General features: G+C 51.7%; 1 protein-coding gene across 2 annotated transcripts in view; it reads left to right on the forward strand.

Annotated features, from left to right (window-relative positions):
* The window catches only part of IGSF5 (immunoglobulin superfamily member 5), a 37,590-nt gene extending 23,151 nt beyond the window's left edge, over positions 1-14,439 (forward strand). The window contains exons 5-9 of one of the 2 annotated variants that reach the window (XM_045585254.1): positions 601-741; positions 3,945-3,960; positions 5,381-5,463; positions 6,572-6,699; positions 13,993-14,439. In XM_045585254.1, coding sequence (XP_045441210.1) covers positions 601-741; positions 3,945-3,960; positions 5,381-5,463; positions 6,572-6,699; positions 13,993-14,088 — 464 coding nt within the window. In that variant the 3' untranslated portion in view covers positions 14,089-14,439. The remainder of the gene's footprint in view (positions 1-600; positions 742-3,944; positions 3,961-5,380; positions 5,464-6,571; positions 6,700-13,992) is intronic. The other variant, XM_045585255.1, reaches the window with a different exon arrangement.
* The last annotated feature ends 5,336 nt before the right edge of the window (positions 14,440-19,775 follow it).

A 19,775-nucleotide genomic window follows, 5' to 3' on the forward strand; every position in this document is an offset into this window, starting at 1 on the left:
ATAGGTCGACGCTCAACCACTGAGCCACGCCAGCTGGGATCATTAAGTCTTTAAAAAATATATATTTTATTTATTTTTTACAGAGAGGAAGAGAGAGGGATAGAGAGAAACATTGATCAGCTGCCTCCTGCACACCTCCTACTGGGGATGTGCCCACAACCAAGGTACATGCCCTTGACTGGAATCGAACCTGGGACCTTCCAGTCTGCAGGCTGATGTTCTATCCATTGAGCCAAACCGGTTTCGGCAGTATCTCTTGACTAAATAAAGGCGGTCAGAGTAGGAGAATCATTATTCCAATCGGGTGCTGTGGCCTGGCGCAGTCTCACTTATGTCTCAGGCGTGGGAGAGGCGCTCAGTGTTACTAAGCAGGTGTCCACTGGCGACAACAGGATTGTAATGGAAGATGCTGTCAAGGGTTGACACTCGCACCCTGAAGGGAAGTGGGCCCGTGGCCTCTCGCTGCAGCGGGCTGGATGGCTACAACAGTACCGGAAACGAAATCTAACCTACAGTGTGGCAGAACCAGGGCTGTCACGCCCCAGTCAGGGGCCAGCATCCCTAAAATGTGGTGTTTGTTTTTCTCTTTCGACCTCACAGGCAGTGCTGACCAACTAGGCGCCTCGTTGCCTACCTGGGCCATAGTCCTCCTTGCAGTGTCGTTCTCATTGCTTTTCATCCTGATCATTGTTCTGATTGTCATCTTCTGCTGCTGCTGTGTCTCCCGGAAAGAGAAAACAGGTAACTTTTTGTTCCAGTGGATTTGTATGTATTTTTTAACTTTGGTACCTACAGTTGAAGTTCATGAGCTCTTTAGCTCTGCCTCAAAGCACACTGGCTTTCGGAGCCCATGAAAAGAGCCACGAGAAATTGGCAGCGGGGGCACATGTTCTTAAGGAAGGAAGCCATTCCTTGGGGGCCGGGTGCAGGGGGACAGGTCTTTCCACATTTAAAGACACTGATTTGTGTGCTTATCTGTAATGACGTAAGGCTGCTGTGCTGTGTCATTTAGGTGCCATTTCCCCCCCCTAGAATAATACCTACCTATCCCAGCACTCACTCATCCTAAGTTGTTTTCTGTTTTGTAGAATTCCAAGTCTTCCTTTGTAGGTGAATGTTGACAGAGTGGTAGGAAGAAAAATCAAAAGGCCCCCTGTTGACCGAAATAGCACAAATCAAATTAATGAAAATCATTACACATTTCTTCTGGATGGGGTCTTTGGAGCCACCCCAGGCCCATGGGAGCAGTGGCCTTGTTTGGGGGTCAGGTTCCACCCTGGGGTGGGCTGGTGACATCAGAAATCACAGTCTTTGGCATGTGGACGGCTCGGACTTCCCAAGTGCTGATGGGTCTCCATCCTTATCTTTGTCTCCAAAAACCGTCACCTACTTTTATTAGAGTATTTTCTACAATTAAGTCATTTTTCTCTCTTTCTTTTATATATATATATATATATATATATATATATATATATATATATATATATTGTTGATAATATTAAAGATATTTCCATTTCCCCCTCCTCATTTCAGTACCCTATTGCCCAAGTCCATGGGTTACGCATATATAGCTCTTTTCATTTCCCAAACCCCCCACATCGAGGAAATCATTTTTCTTAAAACTGGAATTTTGATGTTAGGCTCCATGTTGGTGTAATTGCGTTTTAATTTTATGGACACGGACTGCCATTAGATGAGTGCTTTGTGGGCGTGCCAGGCACCCGGATACGCCATAAAGAGTGTGGCCTGGCCTTAGCCTCACGGTCTAGCCTTCGCTCTTGCCTGGAGTTGGTTTGTGATTGGCCATTGATTTTGTGATATAACTTCATTCCTGAGGAAACAAAGTGAAAATTCCCGAATTCCCGTTGGCCCACTTTTGATGGGAGCATGTCTTTACTGGAAGCCACAGAAGGATAACTCCAGTAAAACTGACTGGAATTTAAATGGAAACTCCTGGGTGACTTGCCCTTTAATTCAGACCTGACCAGGATTACTCAGCGGGGCGACTCCCCCACCAGCCATGTGGCAGTCGCAGAACGTCCTGGTTCTGGTTGCTTCGATCCTGCTTCCTACGGGCTTCTGTCTGCTCCCCCTCCCTAGGAAGAAGGTTCGGAGTGCTGGTGCATTTGCAGAACCACGGTTCTCTGGCTCTTAGCTTCCTCATTTGCAAAATGGGAATAAGTCTTAACCTATAGGGCAGTTGTGAGAATCAAAGAAACGAATGTATCACACATTTCTGTGATTCACCCTAGCAGGGGTCCTCAAACTTTTTAAAGTGGGGGCCAGATCACGGTCCCTCAGAGAGCTGGAGGGCCGGACTATATGAACTACTAATTCCTACTGTAACACCTCGGCTGCGCTCACTGCCCCAAAAACCTGGCGGGCCGGATCAGACTCCTCTGCGGGCCGCATGTGGCCCGAGGGCCGTAGTTTGAAGACGCCTGCGGCCTAGAGTTTACCTTTTATTTAACCTGAGATGATAAACCTGTGTAAGAGTGAGAGGTTTCTATTCCCCTGTGAGGGGCGGGCCTGTGACAACCTTCTTACAAGGCCCGCCCGGACGGGTGTAAGGACCCCTCATCTTGATGTGAATGTAAGGGACCCAGCCGAGTCCTGGATTTGTCTGTGACAATGGTTTCCACGCTTGCAAATAGGAAACATCACATTTTCTTAAAAGTATTTCTGACGTCCTGCTCGGCTGGTGCCTGGAGAACTCTCAGTTCTCACTGGTTACCTGGGGGCTGAGTGAGGACGGCTGCGGACCCCACTCCGCTGGCCTGGAGGCCGGGGCCACAGCTTCTAGCAGAGGGCTCAGTTCTCAATGCGCCCTCCTTACCAGACCACCTCTCTCCTTCATATAATTTTTCCTGAGGTGTGGGTGTGAATCAGCAGGTGCTGTGAGAATTTCAAATAAGTGAGAACATCACCTAAACAATACGGACAATGAATGCTTTTTAGATCTAAAGTAGGGGTGTCGAACTCAATCAGAGAAGGGGCCAAAATCTAAAATCCAGCCTAAATCGCGGGCCGAATGGTTTACTGAACAGTCATAAACTGTCATTGTGATGGAAACGCAGCGGAGTGCAGTGATGACAGTGCGGTGCAGGCCACATTGCAAGGCCTGGCGGGACGGATTTGGCCCGCGGGCCTTGTGTTTGACACATGTGATCTAAAGTGTCATGAATGGAAGGCGGAGGCAGGGAAGCAGAGCCGTGGAGGATGCGGGCCTCAGAGACATACAGTGGGAACTGGTGTGTGGCCCTGTCACTCCCCTTTTTCCAAGTTCTCCATTTTCTCCCACCCAAGAGCCCATTGAGTAAACACATTGGCAATTTAAACAGCCTTTGGGGAGGGTGGGGGAGGCAAACACAACTGTATGAATTGATACCATTGATACATATTAATTGAAACCATATCTTAGAGCTATAGAAATACTGGTGTAGTGCTTAAGCAGTCTAACTCCTCTGTTAAAAATACGGTAATGCTAATATAGTGGTGTCTAGCCTGTTAAAGATATGATGGCATTAACACCTACCTCTTGCGTGGTTGTGACGATTAAGTGAGACGATGCCCTGCACAGGGCTGGCAGGGTGCAGCACCCAGTGGGTCCTGGCAGCAGGTGTGGAACGCAGGCCCCCCTGCAGGCCAGTGCTGTCTTTATAATCTTGCTCGTCAACTGCAGTATTCACTAAGCACTTAGTAGGTGCCTGCCACATCTCAGGCATTCAGGGGTTATTCATATTTATGGTGGTGAGGAATGAGTACTACTTTCCTTATGTGTAGAAGCCATCTGATCACTCTGGGTAGGGGAACCTAACACCTGCGGGTCACTATTCAGTAACGTGTTAAAATTCAGGGGAGTCGATAAAAAGTGATGAGGTTTTATTTTCAGAATTACTGCCCTGGTTTTGCTAATGTAATTTCATATTCTGTTTTGTTTTCAGAATCCAGTTCTCTAAGGTAAGTTTGAAATCACATCTACTTTCTTAAAACGAAAGCAAATGTGAAAACAACGAAACAGCAACACCACACACACACACACACACACACACACACACACCACACACCCACACACACCCCACCTCCACACACACACACCACCCACCCCACCCCCACACCCACCCCCCCCCCCCCCCCCCCACACACACACCCACACACCCCCCACCCCCCACACACACACACACACACACACACACACACACACACACCATAACGGAAGGATTTAGGACTAGGCTACTCAAAATTAGTACTGAACACGGACAACTCGGACAAGCAGCTATGCCACCACGGACTCCAATGGCGGCCTGAAGGGTGGGAGGCACCAGGTGGCATGTGGCTGGCTTTTCCTGGCTCTGAGGAAGTTGGAGGTTTTCTGCACGGTGTCTGGCATTTGCAACTCTTTCCACAAGAGGACACTGTGCACCGTGACTGTTGTCCCTCCTGCTTTGAGTCAAGGCTCGGGACTCAGGACACTGTAAGGATGTTGGGCAGCCAGGCCGAGGTCTTGCTGGAATTCCCGGATTGGGGTGGGACTGGCCAGGCAGTTCACTGCTGTATGTTGGAGAGAGCGGGGGCTGGAACATTCCGGCCATTCTTTTAAGGCAGCCGTCCTGTGGGGCTTCATGGCAGCACTGCACTGCTGCTTGTTTCACTAGTCCCCTATGGGTAGGCATCTGTGCTGTTTGCAGTTCTTGCTACTGTAATTAGCTCTTGAATGAACATTCTTTCAAGCAAATCTTTGCATGGATCCTGGGCTATTTCCCTATAATAAATTCTGACTTGCCAAGCATGAATATTTACAAATCTTTGGACTTCTATTACCCAACTTCCTGTCCCTGGGAAGCTGCACTGATTTCTGCTTTATTTTAGAAGCTGCCTTTTGCTTTATTTTGGAGTTTGCCTTTTTAAAAATTTTTTTTAAATTTTTTTTTTATTCTAGAGGTTGCATGCTTTTTCTATAAAGAGTCAGAGAGTAAGTACTGCCGCATGCTCTCTGTCACAGCTACTTAACTATGCTGTTGTAACATGAAAACAGCCGTGGACAGTATGTAAGCAGACAGGTGTGCTGTGTTTCAATAAAGCTTTATTTATAAACACAGGTGGTGGGCCGGATTTGGCCTGAGGGTTGTAGCTTGCCAACCTGCTTTATTTGGCCACTGGCTTCTGAGGGTTGAGGACTGACTTTGGAGTGGAGTCCACAGACCCCCTATGGTGGCTGTGAGTGTCCATCCTGAGGCTCATCAACCCCCCTCCCCCCAGGAGCCAGCGGCTGAGCTGGGGCTTGTGCTAAGGTCAATGTGTGAGAATGCTCTGGACGGAGCAGAGTGAACTAAACATCCATCCCTGACTAACGTATGTTTTTTAAATGGTCTAATTCTAGGAAGTCTGCAGATGTGGAGACAAACCAAGAAACGTTTGAGCCAAAGTTAAAAAATGGAAATGAGAACTATGGCTACAGTGCAGGTGAGCGAAGAACCATGGGAGAGGGCGGGGAGGATGTCCACAGGTACACCCCGAGTTTGAAGTCTTTTTGAGCATCTTGATGTCTTACCTCGAGAGGATACAGGGGCGACTTCCCGGAAAGCACGGTCACTAATAAGAGGCGGGCGTAGGATTTGAACCCAGATCCTTTTGTAAGGCAGATAAATTTCTCCTTAGCAGCTGGGGAGGGAGGCCTGACCCTAAAGAGCTGTCTGGCAAAATAAAATTCCATCGAAAGATTTTAAGTTCATCAAGTGTTGCTGAGAGCTCTCCCCAATCCCTTCCCCTTTTCTCTGACTAAAATTAGTTCTCAGCAGCCCCATTCTTTTCTTTTTGCTGAGGCTGCCTCCCATGGACATTCCAGGTGGCCTGCTTTGGATGCTAAAGACCTCCACAAAGCACTGACTGGGTCCTTTGGTAATCTGACCTCAGCTTCCTGCAGCATTTCCTGTGGGCTAGTATCTATTCATCAGTATTTTGCGCCATGAATTTAGTAGCTTGACCCAGATCATGGCCCCAACCAACCCTCTTGCTTTGCTCCCCCGTCTGCCCCCTGCTTGTTTATTTTCCTTGGTCAGCAGTTAAGGCTGTGGATCCACCTGGTCCCTGGATGACACGCGTATGTCGAGAAAGCAATTGATTTCCATCCTGTCCGCCATATTTTTGCTTTTTTAGAAAACTTAAGTTCTGAAAGGATGTGACCTTCGGGGAACTTTAAAAACAGTCTGTGGCCTTAGCCGGTTTGGCTCCGGGAATAGAGCAGCAGCCTGTGGACTGAAGGGTCCTGGGCTTGATTATGGTCAAGGGCATGCACCTCAATTGCAGGCTTGATCCCCAGCCCTGGTTGGGATATGCCTCTCCCCCTCCCTCCCACCCTCTCTACAACAGTGGAAAAGTGTCCTCAGGTGAACGTTAACAAAAACAAACAGACAAACAAACAAACAAACAAACAGAACAGCCTGTGTCCGGGTTCGGATTATGTGTGCCGGGGGTGCTGTATGAAACACAATTGCACTTCTCCGTGAACCGGAATGGTTACCTGTGCAGCCTGGCTTTGGCGCGTGTCTCTAAAGCCATCCTTCCGTTGCAGAGTCGGCTTCTCCCCCTGCGAAGTCCCCCAGCCCCAGCCTTCCTGCGCAGCCGCAGCCGCAGCCACAGCCGCAGCCCAGCAGCAGGCAGCCCAGCAGCAGGCAGCCCAGCAGCAGGCTGCCAAAGCAGGTACGCAGACCTTTCCGCCTTTTTTTCCATTTAAAAATTCTTACCTTGTGGTTTTAGGCCAGGGTGGGGGACCTTTCTCCTTTCCAGGCCGTTTGGATATTTATAGCATCATTCACGGGCCACACAAAACTCTCCACTTACAAACGAGCCTGCTACATGTGGTCAAACATTTAATTAGCTCCCCCTGATGCCTGGGTAGGGCCAGGCCCAGTCCCCATCCCTGTTTTAGGCGGATGATGGGAGATCGTGGCCTTTGTCCTCCTCCGGGTCCACGGCCATCCTGGAGGGAACGGGGCCAGGACATGTGGCCTTGCTTGTCCTCAGTAGTGGGTTTGGGGAGGAAAGACCAGAAGTTTAAGCGGGGCTCGTAGATCTTGAGGTGCCTGTCGGACATCCCCCGAGAGATGTTGCGTGTGCAGCGGGTGCCCAGCCTGGACTCCCTGGCAGAGGCACACGTGTCCATGTTGCTGGTCTGAGGGCAGTTCTGAGGGGTGCCGTAACTTAAAGAAAACAGTCACTTTGGGATCGTGGGAACTCAGCATGTTAATTTTCTGACGCAGAGCCAGCGTCGGTTGGCACCCATGAGTGACAGTTTATGTGCAGAAAATACAGTTCTTTTTATCCAAAACCATGTTAGGCAGAATAGAAGTCACAGAACCGTTTCTGACCCAGAGAAATACGACCTTAATCGAGAAGTGCATTTTTACGACCGTGTGATGGTGTCTCCAGTAAGAACGGACGTTCTCCCCTTTGGCTGCTGGGAAAGCCGGCCTCAGACGGGTTCCCACCAGCACGCACCAGGGGTGCTGGCCTGTTCTCTGGGGTCGCTGCCCTCGCAGCCCCATCGCTTGGCGTAGACAGGCATTGCATCCCCACAGCTCCGGCTCCCGCTGTGAGTCCTCCCTGCAGTGGGGATGCAGCTCAGGCCATACATCTCCCCGGGGCAGGGCTGTGCCTCGCAGGCCTTGGGTACGGGGAGCTCTGACGGGTGCTCACCGCCTTCCAGGAGGCCCAGGCATGCTTTAGCGGCAGCCATGGCAGCCGGGCGGGGAGAGGCAGCCAGGCGGGGAGATGTGTGGGGCCTGCGGCACCAGGGGCCACGTGGCAGATCCTGAGCTCGGGCCCCTTCCCCAGGCCGGTGCCAGGAAGATGGAGAGGTGCCGGGCTTCCCGCCGAGGCTTTTCTCTAGATGGTTGATCTGGTGCTGTGGGGATGGCTGTGGAAGTGCGGGGACCCCCTTTGGAGGTGGCCGGGGAGGGGGGTCCTCGCCAGGCTGTGAAGAATGCCGCCTGTCATCCCCCAGGCCTGGACCTGAGTGGGGGCCGTGGGTTCATTTAGGGGCTCCCTCCCACGCAGCGCCAAGCACGGTCACCCCAGAACACGTTCAAGCCCGCCATGACTTCCGTGGCTTTTCCGTGGTTACCTTTGGTCACATGTCTTTCCACTGGACCAGCCAGCGTGCGGGGGGTCGGGTGGGAGCTGGGAGGCGGGGAGGAGACTCAGAAGAGGGTCCCAGCGGAGGGTCCCCTCTGAAATATAGACGAGGGCCAGGGGGAACCCTAGATGCTGTGGAAACAGGAATGGAGAGTGACGTTTCGGAACTCTGGATGCCGCTTAAGCTTCAAGTGTTGTTTTGAAGACGCACCTGGAGAGAAATTCAAGACGTTTCTGCTACTTGGACGTGTGACCAGCTAAATTAGGGGTGTCGAACTCAATCAGAGAAGGGGCCAAAATCTAAAATCCAGCCTAAATCGCGGGCCAAATGGTTTACTGAACAGTCATAAACTGTCATTGTGATGGAAACGCAGCGGAGTGCAGTGATGACAGCGCGGTGCGGGCCACATTGCAAGGCCTGGCGGGACGGATTTAGCCCGCGGGCCTTGTGTTTGACACATGTGAGCTAAATAATCTATCGGCGGAAACAACGGTGGCCATCGGGCCAGCCCAGAGGGCTGGGTCCTGGGCGAACAGACAGGATGAAGGAAGGGGAGCTGGTTTGCCCGGTTGGAAACTCCCGAAGGGCGGTTAAACAGCTGGATTTTCCTGCTTAGAGTCCGGGACTTGGGACAAGCAGCTCTGAAGAGGCCCATGTTTGATCGCTAACCAAAGGGTGCCTTTGCCGGATGGGCTGCGGCACTGTGAGCAGGTGCCCTTTGGGGAACTTGGACTTGAGACGTATCAGGGGCTGTGTTTCTCCTGAGGCACTTACAGGAAAGGGCCAGGCCTAGGAGCATGCCAGCGCACTCTGTGCCCTCGGCCCCAGGAGGACATGGTCCTGCACGTGGTCCATGGCCACTGGGGAGCCTCCCGCTGGCCAGGCCTCTGCTTGAAGAAGCAGGTCCAGGTGAGCCTGGAACGGAGGGTCCTGTTGGACCTCCCCGAGGCCAGGCCTGCAGCCCTGGGCTTCGTGGCCTCGTCCTCACTCTGCAGGCCGATGAGGACCTCCTTCAGAAGTCACAAGGCCACCGCGCAGCACAATGCCATCTGCTCCTTCTTTTCCCTTCACTGCTCTCCATTCTGCAGGGAGCCTTGACCTCAAAGGGCCCAGGAGAGGCAGCCGAGCCCTTCACCACCCATCCTCACCTTGTCCTTCCATCCGGCCTCCTCTCTGCATGGCTCTGTGTGACACCAATTTGCCACGCTGCTGCCTGAACTGCTGCTGGGTGTGTGTGTGTGGGGTAGTTAAAGGGGCTATGGGGGGGTAGGGTGGGGTGTTTCCAATCACCCAGTGGGACTCCTGCCAGAGAAGCTGGCTCATTTGAATCCTGGGACATTGAACACCATGTGCCGCTCCAGCTCAGCCAGGTTCAGTGACCCTGAGAGGGGCGGTGAAGGATGGAGAAAAGACAGACAAGAGAATGAAAGCTGGGGCTGGGTGGGACACTGTCCTTTCTGATGGAGAGCTAGTGACAGTGCCCGGACCACAAGCTGTGTCTTTATTTTATAGCTGATGCCAGGAGGCAAAGTAAGGGTGTGGTCAGGATATTTACATTCTCGTGGGTTCCGATCCTACTCAGTTACATGCACCTGAACTCTATCAAGCCCACATCACTCAGGCACATGGGGCCACGTGTTTGGACCAGGTTCAAGCTGACAACTCCAGCTGTTGGCTATCATTGTGCTGGGAGGGCTCTGCCCTCTACGCTGGGACTTGCACGTGGCCAAGTTTTAGTCCCAGGCGTGAACCTGTCCAAACACTGAAGCCGTTCTCCACAGCACCTCTTTGTGGAACCTATGCCATGGGTTTGGGCCCTGAAAATATGTAGATTAAACAGAGAGGCCACAGGCTGTGACTCAGTGGGCAGCAAAGGCCCGCCCCAGGCTTCGCCCTGGGAAGCTGGTGGGTGAGGTGCACGACCTGTGTTGTAGGCAAGCACCTCCCACTCCTGCTCCTGCTTCACTCCATGGAACCAGGTCTGAGAGCAGGTGACCTTGGATTTGTCATCAGTGCAGCAACTACCCTGTACGGTGTCTGTCCCGTCTGCACTCCGGCTCTCCCACCTGCCTGGTCTGCCGGTCTTACCAGCCTGTGACACTTCCCCAAGGTCTCAGCCACCGGTGGCCATGGACGCCCCACGGTCAGCACAGACTCCCTGGGGCCTCCTGCATCGCTCCTCCTCTAGGCGGCGTGGCCCACGCCCAGCTGTGCTGTCACAGCCAGGGGATGGGGAGTGTGTGCACAGAGGCACGCCCCTCTGCCGAGCCTCACTGTCCAGGCAGGACAAAGGTGTCGGAGCAACGCAGGTGAATGGCAGGTTAGTTTGGGGCCTCTGAGGAAACCTGAGTCGTTCCCTGTCATGGGCCACTGCACTCCTTAGGGGTCTCAGGGACTTTGGCTTTCTTCAAGGGTCACCCATTTAAACATGATCCAAGGGAGAAAAGCTGCAGGGCCTGGTCTGCCAAGGGTATCATCTGTGTGGCCTTTGGAGGCTGGTTCTTGGTCCCCACCTCTGGACTGCTTGGTTCGGGGAGTTGGGGGTCGGGGGTGTCTGAGTGTCTGTGTTTCAGAACAACCTGCAGGGGTTCTGATGGGTGCTGGGTTCAGGGTCATTGGCTGCCCTGTAGGGGGATGGAGTGAGGGGTGCTGGGCTTCAGTGGGGCATCGCCAAAGGCCAACTCGCCTACCTTGCAATGTCACACCAATCAGAAGTGCTATTTGCTCAGAGTCCCAAGGCATCCATGGCGCCTGCACCCACTATATGGTGGGGTTGTACTAGACCGTGGTCGGCAAACTGTGGCTCACAAGCCACATGTGGCTCTTTGGCCCCTTGAGTGTGGCTCTTCCACAAACTACCACAGCCTGGGTGAGTCTATTTTGAAGAAGTGGCGTTAGAAGTTTAAGTTTAAAAAATGTGGCTCTCCAAAGAAATTTCAATCGTTGCACTGTTGATAACTTGGCTCTGTTGACTAATGAGTTTGCCGACCACTGGGCTAGACCCTCCCTGGGGCTGGCGGTGCCTGGCCTCCTGCCGGGATCACGTGGACCCTCTGCAGGTAGAGCAGGTGCAGACACTGGGCCCTGCAGTGTGGAGCACAGGCAGCTCAGCCCGGGCGTGGGCTCCGAGGGACAGGCGGTGTTTCTGGGTTTCTCTCCCCCCTCGCCTTCAGTGCCAGCCTTCCCGTCTGTAGAGCTGGAGGTGTGACTACAGAAGGCAGCCTCCGTCCGTGGTCTGAAGCTAAGGGGTCGGTGGTGGGCATAGGTCGGGCCATCAGTGGCACTGGGACGGGTACCATGATGGGACGAGGCACCTGCTGGCTCTCGGAGGCCCCTTTCTTGCTCACCCCACCTCAGCCCACTCCCCGCTGGGGTCTCCCGTGGGCCTGGCATTGCTTATCAGAGGCTGAGGGAGGAAGCAGTCCTCGCTCCTGCCACCAGGAGGCAGAAATGGGGATCCCCACGAATGCTTCCTGCATGGGGAGGTGCACCTCACACCCATGACATGCTCGCTGGGTGGGTGTCCCGCGGGTCGGGCAGTGGCTCTCAGCGCAGGGAGGCTCGGTGCAAGGTCAAATGCGAACTCCTGGGCCTCTCCCGGGCTTTCTGGGCCAGACTCAGGGAAATTGGGCCAGAGAATGGGTATTTTTACCACGTGCCCACAGGTGATCTGCTTGGAGGAGGATGTTTTGAGGCCCAGTGTGCAGACTGGGCATTGTCTCTGGGCAGGAGGCAGCCTGGAGAGCTGGGGGTGGGAACCGTGTGGCTCTCACCAGCCGGCGGCCTGCACTGGCCGCCATGCAGGGAGGAGCTGGCGGTGCCAGGGGGTGTGTGACGAGTGTCACCTGGAGAAGTGTCCACGCAGCCCACGGAGCTGGAGGACACTTTCAGACGCCGTGTTTCAGAGGGCCTGAGGCCCCCTGCGCTCAGTGCGCATGAGAGAAGCAGGATCTCAGGCGGTGGAGGCCCCGGATCACGTGTTCACTAGTAGGAAGGTTTAGAAGGAAAACCAGGGACAGATTTTCAAACTGACACACCCACCACCACACTTTCCTCCCCGGTTATTCCCGTTCGGACCGAGCCTACATGATAACACAGATGCCATCTTCCACACGCCGGTGTCTGTCGGTGAATGTTCGGCAAGCAGCCACCTCAGGTGTAACCCCCCGCCAGGCGCATGAGGACGACATGAAGGAGAACAATTAGCAATCCGCACTCAAAATTCCAGCTGCCGGGAGAGGCAAGCGCCTTTTATTTTTACCCCAAAGTCACGGGGCTTGGAAATGGGTTTTGTCTTGATGAATATTTAATCCAAACAATCCTTCCCCCCCCCTCCATCCCCCCCGTCTTTCCAGGCATCAATTCACTGTCGGTTTATTTTTCTGGTTATTTTAGGCAGCTCTGTGTCTTTCTCTGCTGCGCCTGTCAGGTTGGGGGATGAGAGGGTGAAAACCTGAAACCTGGGGCCGATCTTCCCTGTCAGCCCCTCTCCCGTGGAGATGGACATAAATAAACTCCCGGCACGTGTAGAGACAGCCTGCGTCTGCGTGGCGGGCAGAGGACACCAAGGCCAGACCCCGAGAGCGGAATCCCAGCCCAGCGGCACAGACGCACCGGTGTGACAGTGCTTCCCTAGGGGTCCCCTTCGCTCTGGATGCCGCGTGATTGGGAGGCAAATAAATGAAGCCCGGGAGCCAGAGCGATTCTGTCCTGGAGACCTCCTGCTATCCCATCGCCACGCGAATCATGCATGGGGCCCGGTCCCATTATTTACGATGTTGGTGCGGCCGCAGCACCTGGAGTCGGAGCTGGCATTCTCAGCGCCAACAGGAAAGCCAGTAGCATGCATTTAAAAAAGATATATTTTATTAATTTTTTACAGAGAGGAAGAGAGAGGGATAGAGAGTTAGAAACATCGATGAGAGAGAATCATTGACCAGCTGCCTCCTGCACACCCCCTACTGGGGATGTGCTCGCAACCAAGGTACATGTCCTTGACCGGAATAGAACCTGGGACCTTTCAGTCTGCAGGCTGATGCTCTATCCACTGAGCCACACCGGTTTCGGTGGTAGCATGCATTTTAATGGGGCGACACCCTCAGACCGGCCGTGGCCTCTCTTGGAATGAGTGGGTGGCCCGGGATTACACTTCAGAAGGAGAGCGGCAATGACCTCTGGATGGAGCCAGATGGGTGGTGTACGTGGAGCTGGTCCTTCAATGTTACCCCGTCCTCCAGAGGGACTGTGTGCCTCTAAGGTTCTAAATATTGTATGTTGTTAAACAAAATCTATGATTTCCACCGGAAAATCGGAAGACACAACGGTGCATCTTTGCAGGAATTTGCCTTCGTGCGAACACATACTGATGCTCTGAGTTGGGTTGCTCTTTAGGTCCTGATCTCGGGGAACTTCTAAAATGTGTTTTTGAAAATATTTAAGTAGCCATAGCTGGTTTGGCTCAGAGGGTAGAGCATCAGCCTGTGGACCAAAGGATCCCGGGTTCGATGTACTTAGGTTGCAGGCTCCTCCCCAGCTCAGGCCCTAGTCAGGGTGCGTGCAGGAGGCAACATTCTCACATCGATGTTTCTCTCTGTCTTGCCCTCTCTCTTCCACTTTCTCTAAAAGATCAACGTGGAAAATATCTTCGAATGAGGGTTCCTTCGAGAGAAGGAACCAAAAACAAAAACAAAAAACCCCCCAAAGAAGAAAATACTTGAGTAAAGGAAGGCCCTGTGCTCACCGTTGGGTTCCTCCTCGCTGCCCCCTCATGTTCTCTGACCTGGCAAGCGGGGCCTCCCGCTGCAGGGCGCCTGCCCGGGGACCTCCTCCTCATTAACCAGCCCTCCCCTCTGTTGCAGGAACCCGATCTCCATCAGCAGGCCCCCACGAGTCGCCCGCATGTCTCCTTTTACACGGTCGGTCCCAGGATAACCAGGAACGTGACCTTGGTGTAGCGAGGGTGCTGCCCTTGGCTGACGACCTGCCCCATGACCGGGTCACACGCTCTCCCGAGGCCCGGCCCGCCGGCATCACCTGGAAGCAGCGGTGTCGGAGTCATTGAAACAAAGATTTCCGAGAGAGAAGGAACCGTTGTTCCCGACTTCCCAAGTGGAAGTTCAGTTTTCATGTCCTTCAAGATTCCAGTGGCTGCTGTCAAGCTACTAAGTCAAAGATGCAAGCTGATAGGACGAGGCTTCTCAGCACCACACACTCCTGCTTGCTGGCCCAATGCGTCTGTAGCCTGCCATGACTTCCTACACGTTTTTATTACCTTCCATCCTATAAAGTGTCTGTGTATGTCTGTGCGCTGCGTGGGCATTGTTGCAGAGGATCAGTGAAAAGAAGAGGACAGCAGTGAGGACGTGTCAGACATGTAACATTGCCGGGACAGCCAGAGCTCAGATTACCAATGAGATCACGTGCTCAAGCCGGTGAGCACCCGGTGGAGCATCTCATTGGGCACTTACAGGGCGACATCCATGTTCATCTGCCCCCTTATCAGCTGCTCTCACGACCTCAGGCGACTCAGATGTGGATGGTGCGATGTAGGCGGTGTAGCTCACATACCACACACACTGTGATGAAGCTGGAAACGAGTAATGTGCTCCTTGTTTTGTTTTGTTAGTCCTCACCAGAGGATATGTTTTCCCCCACTGATTTTTAGACCCAGTGGAAGGGAGGGAGAGAGATAGAGAGGAAACATCGATGTGACAGGGACACATCGATTGGTTGCTTCCCGTATGCGCACCAGCCGGGGTCGGGATCGATCCTGCACCCGAAGTACAAGCCCTTGACCAGAATCAAACCCGTGACCCTTCAGTCTGAGGGCTGACATGCTATCCACTGAGCTATACTGGGAATGTGTTCTTTAATAAATAAAGGAGAAAACACAAAGAAACTAGCTTCTCTATTCGGGTGGTAGTTTACAGAATCACAGTGTTCAGGAATCAAGCACCTTTTTAAAAATTGAAAGCAATTCTTTAAATAGTAATTCAGTACTAGACTTTTTTGCCACTGTCTTATTTCATTTTTTTTTATAGTTAGCTTTTTGTTTGTTTGTTTTTATTTAGGACCTAGTCTGGGTTCATACATTGTATTTGATGACAGTATCTCTTAAGTCTCCTGTATTTTATTTTACAGTTACAGTTGATATGAAATACGATATTAGTTTCAGGTGTACAAGATGGTAGTTTGATACATACCTTACGAAGTGATCACCCCAAAGTGAGCACCGTCTGACACCACACTTACTACAACAATATTATAATATGCTGTATGTCACCCCCTGTGACTATTTATACCCCTGGCAGGTTCACCTTCCTTCAACCCTCTCACCTTTTTCTCCCATTCCCAGGAATCAAGCATTTTCCAAGAAGCAAAACAGATGTTTGTAAAAACAAAATCACAGCTTCTTGGTAGTCTTGGCCTATTATGCATTTGCCTCATTTAAAGTGAATATACATGTTGTTACTAAGAATAAAAGACGGAAATTGCCACCTTTTCCAAATACATGGTTCCCATGTAGGTCTTCTCGGGGCCTTTATATTTCACTGAGAGGTGGGGCTGCCGTTTGGCTGAGTTGGTGAAGGGTTCCATAATGGTTGGTGATTGACAGCTGCTCTGAGCACCCCTCATGCCCTACCAGGCTATTGCCAAATAGAATTTGACTTTCAAAATGTGTGAAGATTTTAGTGAATTCCATCAAGTTACTAAGTCATCCTGCTAATGTTTAAAAAAAAATATTTTATTGATTTTTTACAGAGAGGAAGGGAGAGAGATAGAGAGCTAGAAACATCGATGAGAGAGAGACTTCGACCAGCTGCCTTCTGCACACCTCCTACTGGAGATGTGCCCACAACCAAGGTACGTGCCCTTGACTGGAATCGAACCTGGGACCCTTCAGTCCACAGGCTGACGCTCTATCCACTGAGCCAAACCGGTTTCGGCCTGCTAATGTTTTTTTTATTATTAACACTCCTGCTTGCTGGCCCATTAACTCTCTATAAGCTGATTTAGAAAAATACTTTTATGATCTTAAATCCCATTAGGGTCCTTTCATGCACCCCCTTCTATGAATCAGGAGTTAACGCAAGGGATATTTACTGGCACATAGGATTTTGGGAGGTACCCTGCCCATTCTGATTGGTTGGTGCCCATACCAATGTCTATTCTGATTGGTCGGTGCACATACAGTGTCTCTTCTGGTTGGTTGGTGTCCACACACTGTCTTTTCTGATTTCATGGAGTTCATACCTTACCGGTGGTCACATAGTTTGAATATAAGCATGGTTCGAAGGATCCTGAGGGGGGGGGAAAAAAAAAAGCCATCTCTTCTAAGACCATATGCCTAAAGTGAAGGGACTGGCTGCCTATTTTTTGTTGGAGTAGAACTGAAATGCAAAATTTAAAAAACACATTAGCATTTTGCTTTTCCACGGGGCCATTTTATGGGGAAAATTGCCAATGCACCTGCTTGTAGAACAAGACTCTTGTTTATTGCACTAATTCTTTACTCCCTGGCAGCGTGATTCCGGCTCCCACCACCGTCCTTGAATGCATACAAGTCAAGGAGAAAGATCAGAGCGCTCAGGAACCCTGTGGGCCGAGCTGCTCATTGTGTGGTCTTCACAGTCTTCACTTAATAATTTTCTCTCCTTCAACCACCGCAGAACTCACATCCCAGGACAAGGCAAACATCATGTCCCTTGCGCCTTTTGTAACCTTTACCGACTCTGATATTCTGAAGGTATTCAGGAAGTATTGGTATTAAATAGGTCAAAATTGAGAAAGACAGTATGTTGAATTATCACAAATATTTGCCATCTGCAGGTTCTAAGAATTGTATTTCTGTGGTTATTTTAGGAGTCAGGGAGGGATTACATGAAGAATATAATTGAACTTCAAATCTGAATTGGGAGCACAATGCCAAATGATTTTTGTAGAAATTTCTCCAAGTTAGTACGTGCTTATTGAGTTTCTCTCAAAATGTTTTCATGTTGATCGTACTGTGGGAGGTTTACCTGTGTCAGCAATGAACAGGTTTTATAGCAGCTTATTCCAGGAGCAAGTTTCTCAAGTTTTCATTTCACAAGAGGTAGATGAGTTATTTGAATAAAATTATCAAGAGCTGCAGTGTCCAATAGCATGTGGCTTTTCATAGTTAAAGTATTTGAAGTTAAATAAAATGCAGGATTCACTTCCTCAGTTGTACTAGCCACAAGTCAAGTGTTTAATAGCCAGAATGGCTATTGGCTACTGTATTGGACCATGCAGATTACAGCTCCCATGGCTGTGGACTGTTCTATTGACTGTGCTGACCAAGAGCCAGCTACTTGACAATGACCTTCGTGTGTCCAGGACCAGCTTTTATGCCATCCGCGCTTTCTCTTGGTGTTCCGTCTGTGCATTTGCCAGTTTCTATTTAGGATCCTGCAAATCCCAAGGCAGCTCCCAACTGAAAATGGGGTTTTGCTGATGTGGAAAATTCACCTCTCACTTCTGGAATGCAGAGAGCTGACACGGGCTCAGGGGCACGGGGTGAGAGGAGTCAGTCCCTCCCAAGGTCATGGCTAAGGGTGTTTCTTAGAAAGATAGCTATGGCTCTCTGATGATGAGTGGCAGATGAGGCTATTGTTATTTGTTTTTAAAAAATATATTGTTATTGATTTCAGAGAGAAAGAGAGGGGGAGAATCATTGATCGGCTGCCTCATGCATGCCTTCTATTGGGGATCGAGCCTGCAACCAGGGCATGTACCCTGACCGGGAATCAAACCGTGACCTCCTGGTTCATAGGTTGACGTTCAACCACTGAGCCACACCAGCTGGGTGAGGCTGTTGTTACTTAAACAAACATTGATATGAAATTATAGCTTGGTAGACCATACCTGCCCATCTTCCTTGGGGTCTTGGGCCTGGTTACTCTGCCAGATTCTGAGCCTGCCCTGCACTCTCAGGGATCTCCCATAGTTTACCTAGAGGAGGATCACGTGGCAGTGTCAACACAGCGAAGATAACTGGAGATCTTGAATAAAGTCGCTTCCTTTGTTCTGTGTGGCCCTGACCTTGGAAAACCACTGGGGTATTGAAGTGGGGTTGCCAGTTTCTAGGAGTTGGATGACCTACAAGGTGAATGGAAGCTGCAGAAGGTGCAGGAGATGCTGGGTCCATGTGCAATCTGCCACCGAAGGGCTTGTGATGTCCGGGGGGAAACACTCCATCCTGCATGAAGAGGAAGGTAGACATCTCTGTGGAGCAGTGGAGGACAAGAAGACTCCAGAGACCAGAGAAATGAGGCAAGACAGTAAGGGAGGAGGGCGCTGGGGGCAGGTGTGAGAGACAGGATGGGGTGGATGGGTGATCCAGCAGGCCTAGGCAGGACCTGTGGGTCTGGGGAGCTGTTACCATCCACCAGCTCATGGGTGGGGAGAGGGGCTAGACCTGTATGGAGAGGGTGGCCGACAGCGGAGGGGCCTTGGGTAGAGGGACACAGTCAAGCCCTGGAAACCTGGCAGGGAGGGAGCTGGAGTGACACAGACTCTGGCCTCCCAGCCCAGCCCTCACCCCCTCCTCATGCCTCCCATCACCATGCCCACCCAGAGCCAGCAGCCAGGTTGCCCATGGATGGAGGAGGGAGGAGCATGGATGCGGAGGGAGGAGCATGGATGCGGAGGGAGGGGCATGGATGGAGGAGGGAGGAGCATGGATGGAGGTGGGAGGGGCATGGATGGAGGTGGGAGGGGCATGGATGCGGAGAAAGGAGCATGGATGCGGAGAGCGGGGCAGGCAGGAGATGCCCTGCCAGGAGGAGCTGGCAAAGTTAGGAAACAGAAATCGAGGGATGAAGACGATTGTACAGGTCCGAAGAGACGGTTTGCCGAACAGCGTTCCACTTTTTCTCTCCTTAGGGATGGATCCATCGCCCTGGGATGCTAGCTGGAGGAGAAGCCTCTGGCTGCATTGAATCTGAGCCGGTTACAACTTTGATGACACATGAGTAGAACAAAGGGATTGGATGGTGTGCCCCTAAAATCCCTTCTGGCACTTACCTTTGTCTAGATGTTCACACACACACACACACACACACACACACACACACCCCCCTTCCTACTCATCTGAGATGGCCCAGCTGTTGGGCTGAGGCAGGCCTGGGAGGGAGCTTGCTCCTCTGCAGGCAGTAAATATTTAATTCTCACCCAGCACAGACTCTGAGGCTATGGCCTCAGGGGTGGGGGTGGGACCCACCAAATTTCTGAAGCTCCAACTCCCACCCTCAGTCCCACCTGGACAAATGCAGAGATGGAGGGGCGGGTGGGTCCTGAGCTGCTGGCCACCCCGCACTTGCCTTCCCCCTTTTGTTGGGTGCGTGCAGGCAGGGAATTCTGAGCCCGCAGCTGGTGGAAAGCTGGTGGGAATGATTGCCCAGCCCTGGCTTCGGGCTGAGACGCTACTGCCCAGCCTATGATCGTACCAGGTGAATCAAGCAGATCATCTAGAAGATTCCAGTAAACCTGTGGGGGCAAGTAGAGCTCAGAATGAACTGATCGAGTTTCTTTTCAGAAACCTGAAGAATGTATGATATTTCACAGGGTAACACTTTGGGAACAACTAGTAATACGATGCTTTAATTTCATGGCTAATAAA

The sequence above is a fragment of the Pipistrellus kuhlii genome, unplaced genomic scaffold, assembly GCF_014108245.1.
Source record: "Pipistrellus kuhlii isolate mPipKuh1 unplaced genomic scaffold, mPipKuh1.p scaffold_m20_p_2, whole genome shotgun sequence".
Taxonomy (NCBI): Eukaryota; Metazoa; Chordata; class Mammalia; order Chiroptera; family Vespertilionidae; genus Pipistrellus; species Pipistrellus kuhlii.